This window comes from Centroberyx gerrardi, chromosome 5 (genome assembly GCF_048128805.1).
Source record: "Centroberyx gerrardi isolate f3 chromosome 5, fCenGer3.hap1.cur.20231027, whole genome shotgun sequence".
Taxonomy (NCBI): Eukaryota; Metazoa; Chordata; class Actinopteri; order Beryciformes; family Berycidae; genus Centroberyx; species Centroberyx gerrardi.
In genome coordinates this window covers 25508433-25526646 of record NC_136001.1, presented here as the reverse complement: position 1 = coordinate 25526646, position 18214 = coordinate 25508433, and the positions used below count along the sequence as shown (strand labels likewise).

Sequence of the window (18214 nt, the reverse complement as noted above, 5' to 3'; positions counted from 1 at the left end):
ACGCTGACAAATAGTTTTCAGGGGGAAACATTAGAGATATCAAGAATGCATGTTTACACCTGCCTATGATGGCACAACATCAGACCATGCAAGGAGCCCAGGCAGTGAATGGCCTTTGTTACTCAATTCTTTTACAGCTGTAGAAAACATTTTCAGTAGCCTAATTGTTGTAGTGTGTGTGGCAGAGAAGGCCTGGTCTTGTTTATTTCCATTTCTAAAGTCAGACAATATCAGTAATTGTAGTTTTTTTGTTTGTTTTTTTTAGTAATTTTTAGTGATTTGGAATTTCTAAGGGCCCTGTGTCAGTGGACCCCATTTGACCTCCGTTAGCAGTACTGCATCGTTGGAGTGTCAGCTGTATGGACCATTTCTGCATATAGTCTATTCAGTAGATGATATACATTACAGACTATTCCTTGAGTTTCCATTGCCATAATATGTTTGTGTGGTCCAGTCTGCCAGAATTTGTGAAAGAATATGAAGGGGAAAGAAAAAGAAAAACTAAAAAACAAAATAATGTAAAAACACTAGCTATTCGAATCAAGATGCTCTTACTTAATTTGTGTTCTAATGTTAGAAGGAAAAACATTATATTTTTCTACTTTTTTTTAGCAGGGCGTGTCCTGCGGTGACGTCAGCCCCCACCGACAGAGCTTGTTTTGGAGGAAGTGAAGAGCTCGGCTAGCTGTTAGCAGTTTAGCTTGACAAAAAAAAGCTAGCGTCAACGGAACGGTAGCTTCAGCGGAACAAGGCGAAAGGCAGTATTGTAGAAAAATCGCTGCTGTTAAACGAAGAGAGTCATACCTCGGCAGTGGCCGTGTTGATTTTGATCATTAAAGTTAGCTGCGAGGCTAGCTAGCAAAAAATATTTAGTTGCTAACGTTATAAACGTGTTGTTTTCTTAGGCAGACATTTAACTTAGCTTGTTAGCTAGCTAGCCTGCGCGTTAGCTAACGTTTACAACCAAGTCACAGGGAAAATCCACTTTTGACATTTTTCTGACCGGAGGATCCTCGCCCAGGTTGGTTTGTGGTGACTTCAGTATTGGTTTCGCTACATGTTAACAATGTAGCTGGCCTTAAACTTAACATTTGTCTAAACGTTGCCTAGCTAACTAAACGTTAGCTTTAATAAAGAACTGTCACTGTCATGCTAGTAGTGGATACGGGATACGTCTAGCGTAAATTGTTTGGATGAAACGATGTATTCAGTAACGCTAATGGTAGAATTTTTCAAACCATGTCACATTGTTTTCCTACATTTGCCTACCTAGCTTTTGGTTGCGTGGGAATTGAGGTTGTCTTACAATGTGTCGTTAAATTGATGTCAAAATATAATGTGGTTAGTTCATCTAGCTAACCCTTCCCGAGCTTGTGATGTCTGTATTTGTGGTCATTAGGCAAAGATGGTGATATAAACCTTTGCTACAGTTAGTGAAGTGGCAATATTACAAGCAGATAGGTTTACAGTTTCATCCATCACTATGATTTCTATGTATGTTTATTCCAGCAACAATATTAGCTATGCTAAATCATGCTTGCCAAGTCATGGTTCCGTTAGCCCTGTGTCTTAAAACCATGTGATCAGTCCCTGACACAGTGTCATGGGTTGCAGATTATGAGAGCCGCACCAATAGTTGTATGCTAGTCTTGCTCCATATGAGTATTGACAGATTCAAGCCATGGGTTTTGTTCAGGCTAGCCTATTAAATTGAATGTTTGACATAACTACTAGTATTATGCAGTACTAATAGGTGATGTTGAGTTGAAACCTACAACAATTTCTTCAACAATGCTCTCTCCAAAGATCTCCTCTGAATAGAATGACAGATGAGAGCACATCAGAGGTAGAGGTGGACTTTGGTCATTACAGCAGTATGTGGTGGTTTGCTATTGCTATGCTCACTCAGCCAAAGTCAGAAATACTTGGTGATGTCTTGGGCTGGTGCAGAGATGAGAATGTATGGTCTGCCTTTGATTTTAGTTCATCAATAGTCTATACTTCTGATGATCCAGATCACCCATTAACAGAGAATCTAAATTATGGTTGCAGAGCTTATCACCAGCGATATAAAAGGACATTTCTGCATGAATTCTTAGGAAGACAGAATGGGAGTGTTGGGGGGTGGGTGGGGGCCGGGGTGAACTCAGAGATGTTTATCAAGGCTTTTGGTGTTTTGTTAAGAAAATGTAGGCCAGTCCATGGCAGTGAGAGATACAGGCCTAATATTTGGGGAGGGGGGAAATGAGGAATTGCCTAGGCCTATGTTGAGTACGCATTTTGTCCAAATTTAACAAAAGGGATGGTGGACCTACATTTTTATTGAAAATCTATGTGTGTGTGTGTGTGTGTGTGTGTGTGTATAGATGATTATTAAGATGGAACAGTTTGGATCCTACATGTACTATTTTTCTTGGGTAGGCCAGGATTAGGATTTCTCTTACCAGCGATTTAGGCTAAATATTGGAACATGTTGGAGGGGAAGTCAACATGATGCACTACTGTACGCTGCTTTGTTGTTTGTGCAATTAAACACACTTCAGTGTAGGACACACTTCACTTAGTTGCATTCCCAGAACTAGTCTATTTCATTAGATTGTATTTCAACACACAGACACACACGCTGCAAAATCTGTAGGCCAATACCATAGGGATTGAAACCTTATCATCTCTAGGGTTAGACTATATCTATCTTGTTTGAGCAATTCCAATGTTGGGCCGTTCAGGTTTTTTATTTTCCGTTCTGATGCGTGTTTTTTCTTTTTCCAGTTGAGGCACAATGACGTCTAGGAAGAAAGTACTACTCAAAGTCATCATCCTCGGAGACTCTGGGTGAGTGTTATGTTGAGGTTTGACAGCTTGAACAGTAAGGAGCAATCCCTTATTGTCGATTCTAAAGAAAACACTGATTTTCCAACATCTAATACAGCAAGAAAGGACCATTTTTTGCACTTCACCAATTGGTTCATGATGGTAACTTTTTCTCCCTCTGTCTCTGCTTCTCATATGTTCTGAATCTTGTCTTGTGAATTTTTCTAGAGTTGGGAAGACCTCGCTGATGAACCAGTATGTGAATAAGAAGTTCAGTAACCAGTACAAAGCCACAATAGGCGCTGATTTCTTGACGAAAGAAGTCATGGTGGATGACAGACTTGTCACAATGCAGGTACTGGGGAAATAATTACCAAAAGAAGAATGTCACACAGGAATGTCACACACGCAAATATCTCAGTAAAACACTCCTGCTATCTTATCTAAAACAATCACAGGGTAAGTGGAACAGAATGAAGAACTGATTAATGGTGTACTGCTGTAACACTGCATCGTTCTTCTCTTTTCTGATGTGGTAACAGTCCAAACACATTGGCAGTTTTATCATCATTAAGGGGTTGATTCCAAACTGTTACATATATATGTCCGGTTAGGAAAACAAATTGTTACGTAATGTTGAGTTCCCAATATTTCAAAATACAGATCAAACTGTCTAAAATGTCAGTTTTGACAGCAAAGATTTTCCAATGGCTTATTCCTTAGATGCTTACTTTCATACCCACAATCAATTTCTATTCATTTTAACACCTAACATGAAAACCGCCCTGTGGGGATGAGTAAGGCTATTTTTTTCTTTTCAGTGATTGAAGTCTCATTTTAGAAGGACTTGTATAAACTCTAGCAGGTCACTGTGTCTTCCTTGATGCTTACTTCCCTTCTGTTCTGTATCTCAGATCTGGGACACAGCAGGACAGGAGAGGTTCCAGTCCTTAGGTGTAGCGTTCTACCGTGGAGCAGACTGCTGCGTCCTGGTGTTCGACGTGACGGCACCCAACACCTTCAAGACCCTAGACAGCTGGAGGGACGAGTTCCTGATCCAGGCCAGCCCTCGAGACCCGGAGAACTTCCCCTTTGTGGTGCTGGGCAACAAGATCGACCTGGAGAACAGACAGGTGGGTCCAGGTGACCGGGTTTACACCGAAATGCCTGGGGTGCCGTTACAGAAACTTAAATGTCAGAATGTTTCTGGTTTTCTGCAAAGTGCACAGTTGTGGGTAATATCTTTGATGAGGCCTTACGAATCTGTAATAACGATGGTGTTAAAACTAGACAGACTAATGGAACCCTTTTAAAAATAGCTTGGATAAAACTGTCATTCTTATGTGTCTGATGTTTCTAAGAATAACATCTCACCACCAACGCCTTTGTGTTTCAGGTAACAACCAAGCGAGCACAGGCTTGGTGTCAGAGCAAGAACAACATCCCATATTTCGAAACCAGCGCCAAGGAGGCAATCAATGTGGAGCAGGCCTTTCAGACTATTGCACGTAACGCTCTTAAACAGGTAACAGAAGGGCAGCATCATCTGGATTTTGCCATGTTGATAATTGTCATTTTTATATAGCGCTCAGTTTCTGTGAATGCTGGTAGTTTTAGATGGTGGGAGAAGCCCTCACTCTTGTATATTTGCTGTTTCCAGGAGACCGAAGTGGAGTTGTACAACGAGTTCCCTGAGCCGATAAAGCTGGACAGGAACGAGAGGGCCAAGCCGTCAGCGGAGACCTGCAGCTGCTGAGGACTCTGAAGATGTACGGGGGGTCGTCACTGCCCTCACCACCCTGTCTTGCCTTGTCTATATACCCTCTTTCCCCTGCCCGACTGTGTGATCCCTGATGCCCAACATTATCACTGGCCTTTGTAGATACAAGCAGCGTCCCTCTCATGGAGTATACTACTACACACACAAACATGCTGCACTCACCTCCTTATGTATACAAAACACACATTTTCTATAAAAATATGAGTCTCCTAGCCCAAAGAACACCATGAGGAAACATTATGGCATTTACTTCTATGATGCTTATTACTTCCCAGTGTTTCCTATGTACTTTTTTCATAGCAGTGGTGGTTTGGGCTAATCTTGGTTACGGTTCCATGTGTATCCCTGTTTTGCACCCAGTTTTGGTTCTAACTGCTTTTATTTGGATACATATGATAAAAGTGGTCAATCTAAGCATTATCCCTATACTTGTTTGTGCTTATGAGTAATGTTAGACAAACTAATGGCATTTTTTAAATCAAAAAATTCTCTAGCAGTGGTGGTTGTTTTCTTACTTTCATGGTCCACCACTGCTGCATGAATATAGAGGAAACACTGCTCCCCCATTTTACTCATCTGTCTTGTGGCTTAAAAAATGTTTCACACTCAAGACTCATTTCCATGGCATCACCTCGCCTCATCCACACTTAAAAAATAAACTCCGACACCTCAAGGCAGAGTCGGGACTTAGCAGTTGGCTCTCTAAGCTCCCGTGGTGGAGGAAGTTGTGAAGGATCAGAATGTGTAATTTGTATAGGTGTGAAAACGCATGTGTGGATCATGTTAATGTGCTGCCTGCTGATTCTTAATTGGCTTAGAACTGAAAATCAAGTTCCATAACAAGTCCATCAGACAGGTATGTTCAAAAGTTTTTTTGCACTTTGCTATCATCTAGGTTCAACTGAAGACCTGTTCAGACATCTCATTGTGGAGCCACAATAAACACAATTATAGCTCAAAGTAGAGGACGTTGTGTGAATTCAGACTCTGCTCCTTGATGTAAATGCTGTCCCTAACCAACTCCGGTTATTTGCTGTTTCTCTATAGGGGGAGTCAAGTTTCGTCTTGTAATGAATTATTCTTTGTTAGCACAAAATTTGACATGGGAATGAACCAAATCAAGACAGCATGACGTTCTACCTGATAGTTTCGGAGGGGACAGAATTTTTTCTCACATATAAATATCATCATTCATAATAACTGAGTACTATTAGCTAGTACCTTTCTTTTTACTGTCAACTATTGCAAGACTTTGTATATTTGCAAACTTCTCAATCATCTTGTGGGGAAGGCAAAAGCTGTGTTGTCAATCTCCATATCTGTCTCTGCCAACTGCTGGTGTTGGCAAACGATTTAAGTGCTTGACATTTATTTTAACCGATCAGATCTTTAACTGTCTGTTCGTATATTATGTTTAGACTTTGAATTGCATCATAGAGGACAAGATAGGATACATAACTTTGAAAAAGAAAAAAAAATGTGGGGGGAAGTATTGGCATTCATCATTATTATATTATTAATATGATAAATGCATAGCATCTACATTGTTTGCAAATGTCTTTGCGTTTCAAGTAATAAGGGTAATAAAACATCTTGAATAAAGCATATTGTGTTTATTCTGTCTGACATTTATTGACATCTTCAGAATGAAAGTATGAAGCTGAAATTGTGTTCCAGTGCTGCCAGCTAACCGGAAATTTTTGTTGAATTTATAAAACATTTAGCAATCACTAACATAAGAAACATAGCCAGAATATGCAGCCTTTTTGCTCATGCCTGTCTTCTCAGCCTCATTCATAAGCTAACAGTAAAGCAGAATACAAAAGATGAAGCCTAAATGCTCAATAATGCAGAGTTTTTGGTCCTAGTCCACATCTTCACTTGGTTCTACGTTTCTTATTGGCACCCTGAAGCCACTGCTGCAGAGGCCCTGCAGACTTGGGACGAGTCTCTGGCTTGCTTTCTTGCTCTCCTTTAGTCTCACAGGCGTCGGGCTCCTTCCTCTTCGAAGGGGTGCTGCTCTTCAGCCAGCTCATCATCTTCTTACTGCTGGCTGTGGGCTTGGGCTCCTAGGGGTCAAGGGTCAGATTTGTCAGCCGAAACCTTTCTACTTGCTAGACAACTGGCAGTGTGTAGCTGATTTTCTAACCAAAGTGAATAAAGTATCATAGTAAATGCAATACCTTCTTGCTCTGAAGATCCACTGGCTGCAGGCACTGTGGGGAGTTGTTGCGTGAGTTGTTGACTATCGAAGAGACGGGGTGAAAGGTCAAAGTGTTTTTAGACTGGAGCAGTTTCAGGGCATCTAAAGACTTCACCTCACCAAAATTAAGCCATCCTCTCACTTCTTCCTCTCCCTCCAGAATTGCTGGCATCCTGAAACATAACCACAGTGATCTGAGGCTTCATACTGACACAAATTTTAAAAAAACACAGCACGTTTGCCCATCAACAAACCTTACCTGTGATGGATGTCTTGCAGGTTTGAGGAAGCATCCACAGTGATGACACTGTAGGTGTAAAGGGGCTCTCCACCACCTGGGGGTGTCCAGCAGTCAAACAGTCCAGCCATGGTCAGCAACTTCCACCCAGTCCACTCATCTGTCTCTTTGTCTTCCTAGTTAAAACACAGCAAAGAGTGGAGGAGCAGGGTCATATAAATACAATTTATACAGTTTAATTGAAATAGTGAAAATGAGCAGTTTATGAAAATACAGGTGATGGACTTCATTGATGTATTATGCATGACTCTTAAGAGTCCCCACTCTGGCACTGAAGTTACAAGCAGGCATTTGTATGCAGCATAAACGTTGAATTCTACACAAAAGAAACTGGTGGACACAGTGCACATTGTGGCCTTGGCCCCTCTCCCAAACAGGAAATTTTTAGCTATGGCAATTTCCGGCTGCGCTGCATTCTCTCTACATTTGTTTTTGATGAAAAATGATGAATGCCAATGTCGATGGTGCTTATATTGCTGTAGACATTCCAGCACTAACCGCTTTCAGGTCAGGGACGGCCTCCTCTGGAGCGCAGGGTCTCTGAGTCTGTGGAAAGTAGATGAAGAAAGGCTGCTTGTCATTCTCCTGCCTCCTCCACTCGTAAAAGCCGTCAGCCAGGATGACACAGCGCTGTCCTTTTAGCAGGGGGTCCTTTAGGGGGAATACAAGGTGATTAGAGACACAGAAACAAAACATGATGAAGCAGTGTTGTAAGAAACTGTACGCACCTTGTAAGACTTCTTCTGCAACAGACTCTCACTGCGGCAGTTGCTGGTGTTGAACTTCATCTTGCTTGGGTCGTTCTCCCTGAACCAGGCGGGTACCAGGCCCCAACGCATAGCAGCCAGTACACACTTGTCCGCAGGGGCATTCTGAAGACACACACATGCTACATTATCAAACCCATTTAGGCCCTCTGCTGGTGTTTTTTACATTTACATTCAATTTTAGGCATTTAGCTCAGTGGTTCCCAAAGTGGAGTCCAGAGACCACCAGGGGGCCTTCAGAGGGTTACAGGGGGTCCCCAGCAAAATAAAGAATATTTTATTTTCACTTGCTCTCCTTAGAAGGCAACCCAATGACAATGTATAAGGATGACTATTTGTTTCTTTATTATAGGTTTTACTGTATCCACTGTTGTTATCACCACACCTACAGACAGTACAGACAGCTATGCAAATATCTACAAGTCATAACTAACAAAAGTCTTCTAAGATGGGGTTCGCTGAGATAAAAATCTTATCAAATGGGGGAAAGAGTTTGTGTGTGTGTGAGAGAGAGAGAGAGAGAGAGAGAGAGAGAGAGAGAGAGAGAGAGAGAGAGAGAGAGAGAGAGAGAGAGATTACCTCATCAAAATGTCTCTGGGACAGCAGGACGGGACTCATAGACTGGGGACTCTTGTTGTATGAAGGTTGGTATTTATCTGCATCTCCATCCCTCCACCTGGGCCGCCGTCGCCGCCCTCTTCGGTCTCTGTAGCGGGAGGCTCGGCTCACCTCGCCCGGGGCCAGAGTGCATGCAGTTCTCCCACACATCGTGTACAACTTCACTGTTCAGTTACCTTAAACGTTCAACATGTTTTGTAAGCCGAGTGCCGATATTTATGCAATGTGTTTAAATTTGGTTAGCATGTTAGCGTCGGTTAATTTTTCTCTCTGGTTATAATGTAACCGCTGACAAAGATGGTTTCTGCTTACCTGTCCAACACCTTTGGCTGTGCTGTTGTGTTGTGTAGTTAGCTCTCCAGTGTTAACTTCTTCGGTGTGTGTGTGGGCGGTGTGTGTGTGTCTCTACGGTGCGGGACAGGATTTGTCTGGACTTGAACCGTTTGAGTGAGGGAGCACGTGACACAGTGACGTAGAGCTGCGCGCCGTGTAGTCAAATATCGAGAGAGAGAAAAAAAAAAGTCTAGTCAAATATCGTCTATTTAAATTTTTTTTTAAAAAGGTCCACCTTTCAGTCTACAAAAAAGCTGGCATTAACTCTGGCAGCATTATGCCCCCACCAACACTTTGCCCGACACAAAGATAGCATAAAGCTCAGAGGAGGAAAACGTACAGAGCTCGAGCTGCTGCGTGTGTTTACTCTGCTGCTACTTCCGGGTACCATCAAAAAGCGCGACGGGACAAATGCAATAAATATAAAATAAAAGTGTGAGACATGGTTTACTCAGAGTATTTTACATTAACTTAAGGGAAAGTAATCCCTGGTCTACTGTTGCACATATCCTTTGTTAAAGACGTTTTATTTGGACCAAATTTTGTTGACATCCCGAGCGAAAATGTACTTCTAGAAATGCACAGCACCATAACAGAAGTAGGCTACTGTAATGTTGCAAAATCCAGTTACTACTTTATTACGGATTAATAATAAGGCATAACACAAAATCACGTACAAAAGGATGTTGGCACTCACCACATTGCAGGCTGCAGTGTTTGTGTAAGCGGGGTTTTACCACCACCTACTGGTGCATCAATAAAGGTGAGACTGTACAGCATGGCCAAGATGTAAAAATCATCACTACTGCACAACACACTATTTTGCGTATTGAAATGTAGGCTATCTTAGCATCTAACAAATTCCCATTGTAGCAATCCTTGAAGACTTTTGATAACAATCGATTTTTCTTTGAAACTTTGATTTATTCTTTGTACAGTTTTATTTGCCCTCAATGAATCCAATAGCCCAAATTTAGAGGCATGTTGTGCATATATCGTAGCAAAAATAAATTAATATTATAGTGATACAGGAGATGAAAATTACCATAAAGTACGATAAGGTGAATCAGGTCAAAATCAGAGTCCCTATAGGAATATCGTTGGAATATTATAGTGATTTTCCATTATTGTATCTGTCTCTTAAAATACTCCTCATGTCAAAGCAAGCCACGCCTGACAGTGTGAAAGGGTTTAGGCTTGGTAAATTAAGACTTAAAAAACATTTCATGTTAGGTTAAATCTAAAACAATCAGGTTTGTGTCAGCATCAGCCCGTAAAGCGGTTGCCAGGGCGACAGTAAACAGGTAGAGCTCCGTTGAAACCGGCACCAAGTTACACCTGAGCATTTTAACAGGTAAGAGGAACAAAAACAAAACAGTGCTTTGTAGACCTTTGTTTAGAGTGGTGCAACATTTAACATTTTTGTGTAAAAGTTTAAAATGTTTGGTTTTGTTACTTTACCAGCTAGCTAGCTACATTGTCTCAATGAGGGAGCACTGGTTGCGAGCATTTACGTGGCTTCACAGCTCAAAGTGATGCTACCTGATGAATTCAACCAGAAATGACTGGCTGATTCAGGCAACCTGTCTATCTGGAATGAATGCCCAAGCTCACATATAGGTGACATAGTATGAGGGAAAAGGTGACAGGTGTTTGGTGGAGGAACTTTTCTCACAATGTTGCTTGCTACAGTTGGCCAACATTCCTGTTGTTAGAGTCAGGTTATGTCTCCAGATCTGAGCCATTGTCCCACAGTATCTGAAGGAAGACTGAGTGTAACTCTGCCCTGTCCGGGGTGCTTCAAACCTGACAGGTGTAGCCAAGCTGTCTCCTGCACAGCAGTTTGACCCATTTTATAGTCCACTGCACATACAGATAGACTGCTCTACAAGACCAGTAGACAACAATGCATGAGACAATGTTTTAAGAACTGTATTTGAAATGTGTTGAATTGTTTTCTTTTTTATGAGCAAGTAACATTGCCCCTGGTGTGACAGTTTTATACGAATAATTAAGTGGTCTAAGACACTTTTACTTTGTATGATTGTTGCCCATTTGAATACTTGTCAATGTCCTCTACAGCAGTTACTGCCTGATCAAACCAAGCAACAACGTGGAAGAAAAGATTGCCCTGAAGAAGCATGAGATAGTCAACCTGCCGGAGCCCCGGACCACTGAGAGCTAATGTCAATATGGAGGCCAGCAGGTCCAGACAGTCTGTCCAGCTGGGCCAGGAGGGAGACCGGGCTACTGACGGATGTCCCACACCATGCCCAGACAGTGGTGAGAGACAGAGAGCAGCTAGCAAACACCATACCTGTCTGAACTGAACCAGCCATCTTCCTGCCCCCTGAATAGGCAGTTGTTACACACTGACAGAAACAACTGTTACTTTGACAGACAGTCAGTACCCCAAATTAAGATACGCAGAAGATTGAGAAGACAAATAACATTGATCTGAAACAACAGTATAGGCTAATGCTGCATGACTAATATGACTTACACACCAGAGGATTTGAACTTCGTGTTCATACAGTGGGCCAAGAATATAGATCAAGAATGTTGAATTAATCATGAGGTCACACTCAAAAACACCAGGTGGCCAAATGTTTGAATTCAGAGGCCATGCATTAAAGTTTCATGGCCTTGCCCTTTTTGGTCCTGCGGTGAAGATGTCAAGCCTTAAGCTTCAGTTACAGTCTCTATGGCTTTGTGAACACCATGCTAAATATATCTTGAATACTCATTACATTACACCCAAGTGCTGTTATGACTCATACATTCTATTGATCATCCAGCAGGTGGTGTTTTGTTTATACTCGATCAAGCACATTTGCAAATATCAAGTCTGCTGCAGAAACTGTAGCAATGCTTTTGCAAATGTTGTCCAAATGGAGCAAGCACTTGAAGGCTGTGATACACTATGTCACCTTTTTGGGCAATGTTGTAGAGGAAAATCACTCGAGGAGATGTCTCAACACTCCTGCATTCATTACATTGAACTCGTTATTGTCTAGATAAATTCTATTGTACATTTACCCCGTGTCTCACTTCAATTTATGTTGGTAGGTATGTTTCCATGTCATGTTGTCTGGTGTAAAATCTTAAAACAATGCCTCCGGGTACAGTCACCTCTCCCACAAAGGGTCCAAACATGCCCAACAACTGAATGATGACAAACCAAGATGCTAACACTTATTCACGTGGTTCATTGTTGTTCTTGCTCCTGATGTTACTGTTCCTGCAGGAGAGACGGGAGACCCCAGTAAGGATCAGCAGGTCACAGCTGTGGGCCAGCGGTGCAACCAAGCCACAGAGAAAAGCCTGCAAACAAGTAGCCATACCCAACACACTGCACTAACATTAACACCTAAAGCTGCAGTAATTCTCAAGCCTCGTAATGGCCACTGAGTATAATTCACTCATTAGACCTATATTTTCATGTACGCGTGTGTGTGTGTGTTTGTGTGTGTGTGTTTGTGTATGTGTCAGCAACACCTACTGAGGGCAAAGTACACCGCAGCATCCTCAACCTCCCTGTTCTTAACCCAGAGAGATTGAAGACAGCCAAGGCCCTGGTGGACAAAGCTGTGAAGGTGAGGATCTTCAGGAGCTTAATGCCTCTGTCTCTGTCCACGTTACTTAAAGAACCATCTCATTATTGCGGTGTGGCACTGTCACCCCTGGCTTTGATTAAGCAGAGACTTACTGGATTCAAATATGTTTCACACTGGAATTTAATATCCGAGCGTTTGCTGCTAGGACCGACAGTATGTGACAGCTAAACATGAGTAATCCATCAAGGAATCCATAAGGACTTTATAGATTCCTTGTAATTCATGTAATTTGAGGCTGTAAAAGGATGCTGGAGAAAAACAGGTCTTTATTTTCAGATGATGACTTATTAAAGTTACAAAAAGCTTTTCCATCTGCAAGTCAAACTCACATAATGCACATCATTTAGATAGTCAAATAAATTTCCGATGGTCCCAAGAAGTCATCTGTTATTTCTGTCTCTTCTTGTCTGTTCTGTCAGATGCATAAGATATTTTCTGTCCAGGGCCCTTACCCTGTAGTCAGGGCAGCACTGAGGGCCAGAGGCTGGGTTGAGCGTCGCATGCCACGCCCCAACCAGCGTGTGTACCGGCGTCGCGGAGATGAGTACTGCGAAGGAACCGACACCAATGATGCCGAGGACAGCGATGACGATGACTGTGAGCTGGATGAAAGTGTGGTTGTTTTCGAATTCACATTTCCCATTATGTTGAGTGTGGATATTTGATCTGTCTAGCCTCTCCGCTCCTTACCATCACTCATTCTCCTCAGACAACCCAGACGATGTCGAAAAAGAGGACGATCAAGATGGAATGTATGACCTAATGGTAAAAACTATTTTTGCGGATGCAGACGTCTGTGGGCGCTGTACTTGGGGTGATATTGCTTCTTCTCTTCACAGATTCAGCTCTCTCATCAATTCCCTCTTCTCATTCCACAGTCCCGCCTGGTGCGGAACGAAATGGCGTACTTCTATTGGACAAACCGTAGAGAGACCGTCGACACACGCACCTTGCAAAAGGAACAGATTACCAATCATTTCGCGAAATCAGGCAGCTTCACCACCAAGGTACAATTATGCTATTATCATTCATTTCTTATAGCATAAAGTGTCTCCTCAGTGGTCCCTTGTCCCACCCATGATCGGTACCTCTCTTTAATCCGCCCATCAGGTGGGGTTGTGTGTGAACCTGAGGAACCTGCGCTGGTTCGATTCAGCTGACCCAGACACTTTCTTCCCACGCTGCTACAGGCTAGGAGCAGAGGATGAGAAGCACGCTTTCATTGGTCAAACGTCACTTCATTTATCGCATATCTTTTTCTGCTGTATTTCCAGCCCTTTTCAGCCTTCACTCATTCAGAAAGCTTAGAATACTAACCTCTATTTCTGTCTCTGTCTCTCTCCATAGAGGACTACAGGAGAACAGCCTGCACCAGTCTTTTGCAGTGCATTGTGGAGAGGAAGCAGGGTGTTCAGGGAGAGGAACAGAGCCGTGGCAAGGATCAGTCAGATCAGAGTGAGACTTGTCTGGTCTCAAACCATCTCTCGCCTAATTAACTGCATAGTTACTCAGTACAGCCACATAGAAAGAGCTGCCATTTTGTTTCTTCACCCTTAGGTCAGAGGAAACGATGCAAGCGACGAGCCGCAGCATTGGTGCCTTCCAAAATTATTGACAGTGCGCTGAAAGTTTGCCAGGAGTTCCTGGATAGTCTGGAGCACAATGACATAGACATAAGCTTGAAGACACCGCCAACACTTACGAAAGAGCAGTGGGCAGAGTTTATCAACAATTACTACCTCGTTGTTCAGTGAGTACACTGGGTGTAAGTGTGTGTGGGAGAGTGAGAGAGAGAGGGGGAAAGAGGGAAACCAAAGTGCTCTTCAGTAACTCACCACAGAGTCACTCCTTCTCTCTCCTCTCTCGCTCAGTGACGGAGCAGAGATCGAGGACAGCGTTCGTTTTGTGGACCGCTGCCAGGCCATGCTGCAGAGGCTGCGGGAGGTCAGTCCACAGCTGGACACAGATGGTATACACAACATCTGGATCATCAAACCTGGAGCCAAGTCCAGAGGCAGAGGTGAGACGGGTCGGACGCCACCAGACAGTTCATGTAGTATCTGCCGAAGTCCTGACCAACCTGTTTCCACATGACTTCTAGGCATTATGTGCGCCAAGCGTCTGGGTGAGATCCTCAGGCTGGTACACAGTGACCCAGCCCTGATCAAGGACAGCAAGTGGGTGGTGCAGAAGTACCTGGAGCGCCCCCTGCTGATCTACGGCACCAAGTTTGACGTGCGCCAGTGGTTCCTGGTCACCAGCTGGAACCCTCTCACCGTCTGGTTCTATATGAAGTGCTACCTGCGCTTCTCCACGCAGCCTTTCTCGCTGGATACACTGGACAGGTAAGACAGGGCAATTAATAAGGGGATGAGGAAAAAAGGAAAGAAAGAAAGAAGCAGAGGTAAGACCAGGTAAACCATAAGGTGACCAGGAAAAAAGAGGAGAGAGAGGGAGAGAGACAGAAAGAGTTCAACATAGGCTATGGTTACACTTGTCATTTCAGTAGGATTTTGAGATCTGATTCTAAAGATTGGATTTTCTGAAATCATATCGCTGTATGTCCAGCAATGTTGACACAAATTCTAAGCAACAAAAGAAAATATATTCAAAAATAAATCAAACACTAAAAAAATCAAACACTTAAAAAAACGTAATAACTCCTGCAAGCACCTTTTCCCCCTCTCCATGTCTTTACATTCCTTGTAGGGGCTGGATTGCATTTGGACTAGGCAGAATTCCAATCATAACGCAAGCCCGGCCATATCTGGTTCTGAAGATCAAAGTCTGATTTTTGTGTGTCCAGACCTGTCACTAAATGTGTCTTGGCATGATCAAATGATAAATGTGTAACCATAGCCAAAGAGAAGAAAGTTTAGGAAGTGGCTTGAGGACACAGAGTAGTAAAACTATAATGAAAGGCTGTTGTGATTTTATCCCTTATCATCCCTTCCCCATTGTCTCTTTATGCCTCTGTCTGTTGTCCTCCATTATTCCTCTCCCATTTCCTCTCATTTATTAATTTCCTCTCATTTATCATGACAGGAAAAAGCTCCCGCACACTGTCCACTTGACTTGCAATTAAACTGATTTTATTAGGAACAACTCATTTATCTTTCTAACCTGTGCTTCCCTTCGCCCCATCCTACCAGCTCTGTCCACCTGTGTAATAACTCCATCCAGAAGCACCTGCGGCCCTCCCAGCTACGCCACCGAGGCGTCCCAGCAGACAACATGTGGTCGTGTGACCAGTTCAGGGCCTTCCTGTCCAGCCAGGGCCGGGCAGCTCAGTGGGGGACTGTGGTGGTCCCGGGGATGAAAATGGCTGTGATCCACGCACTGCAGACTGCACAGGATCTGATGGAATCACGCAAAAACACCTTTGAGCTCTATGGTGCTGACTTCATGTTAGGTAGGACGTATCTAATATTTTAAAACTGCTTTTTCAAGTGCTACCAAATCATATATAGCAACTGAATTAAAATTGACAGCAAAGATAGTATTCTTCCATGTACATTTTCTATGAAAAAAGGATATTTATCACTAGTTAGCTATTTTGTCATTACATTTTTAGGCCATGATCTGCGTCCATGGCTGATAGAGATTAATGCCAGTCCCACCATGGCCCCCTCTACGGTTGTGACAGCCCACCTCTGTACCGCTGTGCAGGAGGACACATTACGGGTTGTCCTGGACTGGAGAGTAGACCGGACCGCAAACACAGGAGGCTTTCAGCTCATATATAAGCAGGTGAAGAAAAGAGATTGTTCTCCTGTTCAGGTTATAGTGCATATTATAGTGGCCTATTGTCAGGGTGTTATACTGTAGAGCGCACATTTTTTTCTTGTTCCTATTCTTTCGTTTACACATTCATTAATTTATGCTCTCTATTTCTCTGGTTTCAAGGCAGCAGTAGAAGTGCCACAGTATGTGGGAGTCAACCTACTTGTTGAGGGCTCCCGGATCAAACGCCCGCGCCCACCTCCTCCTCCAAGGCTCTCCAACCCCCCTGAGGCTCGGCCTGTCCCCCCAGCACCGAGACGCTGTGCCCCCATCAAGGACAAGGAGCCTTTAGCAGAAAAAACAAAGCCTCCACCTGCAAAGACGTTCAAGACTGTAGTGTGTCAGCTCAACTACCCCAACAGTGGGATTCAGCTCCCTGCTTCTCTTCCTCCTGAGCAGCCCATGCCCCTCCCAACTGAAACTTTCAGGCTGCCTACGGGTGTAATCAACTCCTTCCAAATGCCCATTAATGCCCAGTCCCACTCCATGTTTTTCTGGAGGAGGAGACCCCAGGTATTGAAGCTCTGCTCAGAGAAAGTCCAACCCTGTTCCCCCGAGAGGCACCAAGGTCCATCTTTGCCCTTGGTGGTTACAGCCCTGAAGCCCTCTAGCAGTCCTACACCCACGGTACAGGTTCAGAAACATCTCCCAACACCAGGGCTTTCATCAAAGACGTATCAACACCCATGGCAGTGCAAACCAAAACACGCAACAAGAGAAGGGGGATTGGCCAAACCATTCATATGCTCCTTCAGTCAGAACTAACTTGAAGAAATGTTTAGTAACTTAGTGGTCAGCTGTGATGCAAGCATAACCTTGTGTCATCTTTGCTCACTCATACTGGTTTCATGTGCACCTAGTAAATTCCTTCCTTTGAGGTACCACCACTAATACTTGTCACACATTCAAGTGCTTTGGTTGTAAATAATAACAAACATATCATGAAACAAATGTGGCTTTTTGGTGAATGTTGTTTTATGTTAGAAATCAAGCGGCACAGAACAACTTTGTACTGCAGTGGCAGAATGAAGAGGAGAAACAACCCCAACAGGGACGGGATGTATTAATATATTCGCGGATAGTTGTTGTATACATCACTTTTACACTTTTTTTTTTTTTTTCTATTTTGGCAATTAGGGTATCATCATGGTATCTACTACTTTGTTGCAGGCTTTGTTGGAGGGGGGCGTTCATGTGTGCTTATCTCGCAGCTAAGATAATTCCGACAGCACTTGAAATCAGCATCACGCGAGAACAGCCGCGCGAGTGAATAAAGAGATGGAACGGCTGGAGTTGGGAGAGGTAGGGGTGGCTCCTATAATTCACTGGCCAGTTGTACCACCGTGGATTTTACCCACGCCAGAAATAGACTTCAGCGTCTTAGAAACAATAAGAAAACATGATAATACTGCTTATGGTGACATAGTGTGGGAAAGGCTAAAGAACAACTGGGAACATTATCTCCAAATTTATACAGATGGGGCCCAAGACCCCAAAACTGGAAAATCAGGATTTGCCTTTTGCATTCCAGATTTGGAAATTATAAAATACAAGCGACTGTCCGAGGGGGTTTCAGTCTTTACAACAGAATTAATGCCTATAATATAGGCATTGCAGTGGATTGAGGAGGTGAAGCAGAGGCGAGCAGTCATATGTTCAGATTCGGCTTCAGTTCTGATGACACTTAGGGAATGCAAGCTGGGAGTCCGGTCAGACCTTGTGGTGGAGCTGTTGATTATGTTATATAGGATTGAGCAGGCAGGAGATTCGGGGGGGTTTCTTTGGGTGCCAGCTCATGTGGGGGTAGAAGGGAATGAGGCAGCTGATATGGCAGCCAAAAAGGCACTGAAGAGAGACATAGATGTGAGAGTACCCATTGGGACATATGAGTACAGATCCATTATCAAGAGAAATATAACAGCTGTGTTGCAGAAAGAGTGGGAAAATGAAAAGAAGGGGCGTCATTACTTCGCTATACAAAATAGTGTAAAGAAAGAACATTGT

General features: G+C 43.3%; 3 protein-coding genes across 3 annotated transcripts; 2 read left to right on the top strand and 1 right to left on the bottom strand.

The window, feature by feature from the left end:
- Positions 1–689: 689 nt before the first annotated feature.
- On the top strand, positions 690–6193 carry rab7a (RAB7a, member RAS oncogene family). Its single transcript, XM_071894665.2, has 6 exons — positions 690–1021; positions 2770–2832; positions 3040–3166; positions 3726–3944; positions 4208–4336; positions 4472–6193. Exons 2-6 carry the CDS (start codon positions 2780–2782, stop codon positions 4565–4567), a joined length of 624 nt encoding a protein of 207 aa, XP_071750766.1. The 5' UTR covers positions 690–1021; positions 2770–2779; the 3' UTR covers positions 4568–6193.
- On the bottom strand, positions 6188–8912 carry hmces (5-hydroxymethylcytosine binding, ES cell specific). The gene is made up of 7 exons (XM_071894664.2): positions 8790–8912; positions 8439–8653; positions 7821–7964; positions 7591–7743; positions 7054–7208; positions 6775–6967; positions 6188–6660 (listed from the first exon to the last, which is right to left on the bottom strand). Exons 2-7 carry the CDS (start codon positions 8625–8627, stop codon positions 6469–6471), a joined length of 1026 nt encoding a protein of 341 aa, XP_071750765.1. The 5' UTR covers positions 8628–8653; positions 8790–8912; the 3' UTR covers positions 6188–6468.
- A 2090-nt stretch (positions 8913–11002) lies between these two features.
- On the top strand, positions 11003–16821 carry LOC139908077 (tubulin monoglycylase TTLL3-like). Its single transcript, XM_071894660.2, has 15 exons — positions 11003–11093; positions 12058–12144; positions 12303–12406; positions 12847–13009; positions 13137–13192; positions 13306–13434; positions 13538–13652; positions 13775–13882; positions 13985–14177; positions 14299–14447; positions 14529–14772; positions 15580–15839; positions 16002–16177; positions 16334–16571; positions 16688–16821. The coding sequence occupies exons 1-15, from the start codon at positions 11003–11005 to the stop codon at positions 16819–16821; spliced, it is 2247 nt and encodes a 748-aa protein (XP_071750761.2).
- The last annotated feature ends 1393 nt before the right edge of the window (positions 16822–18214 follow it).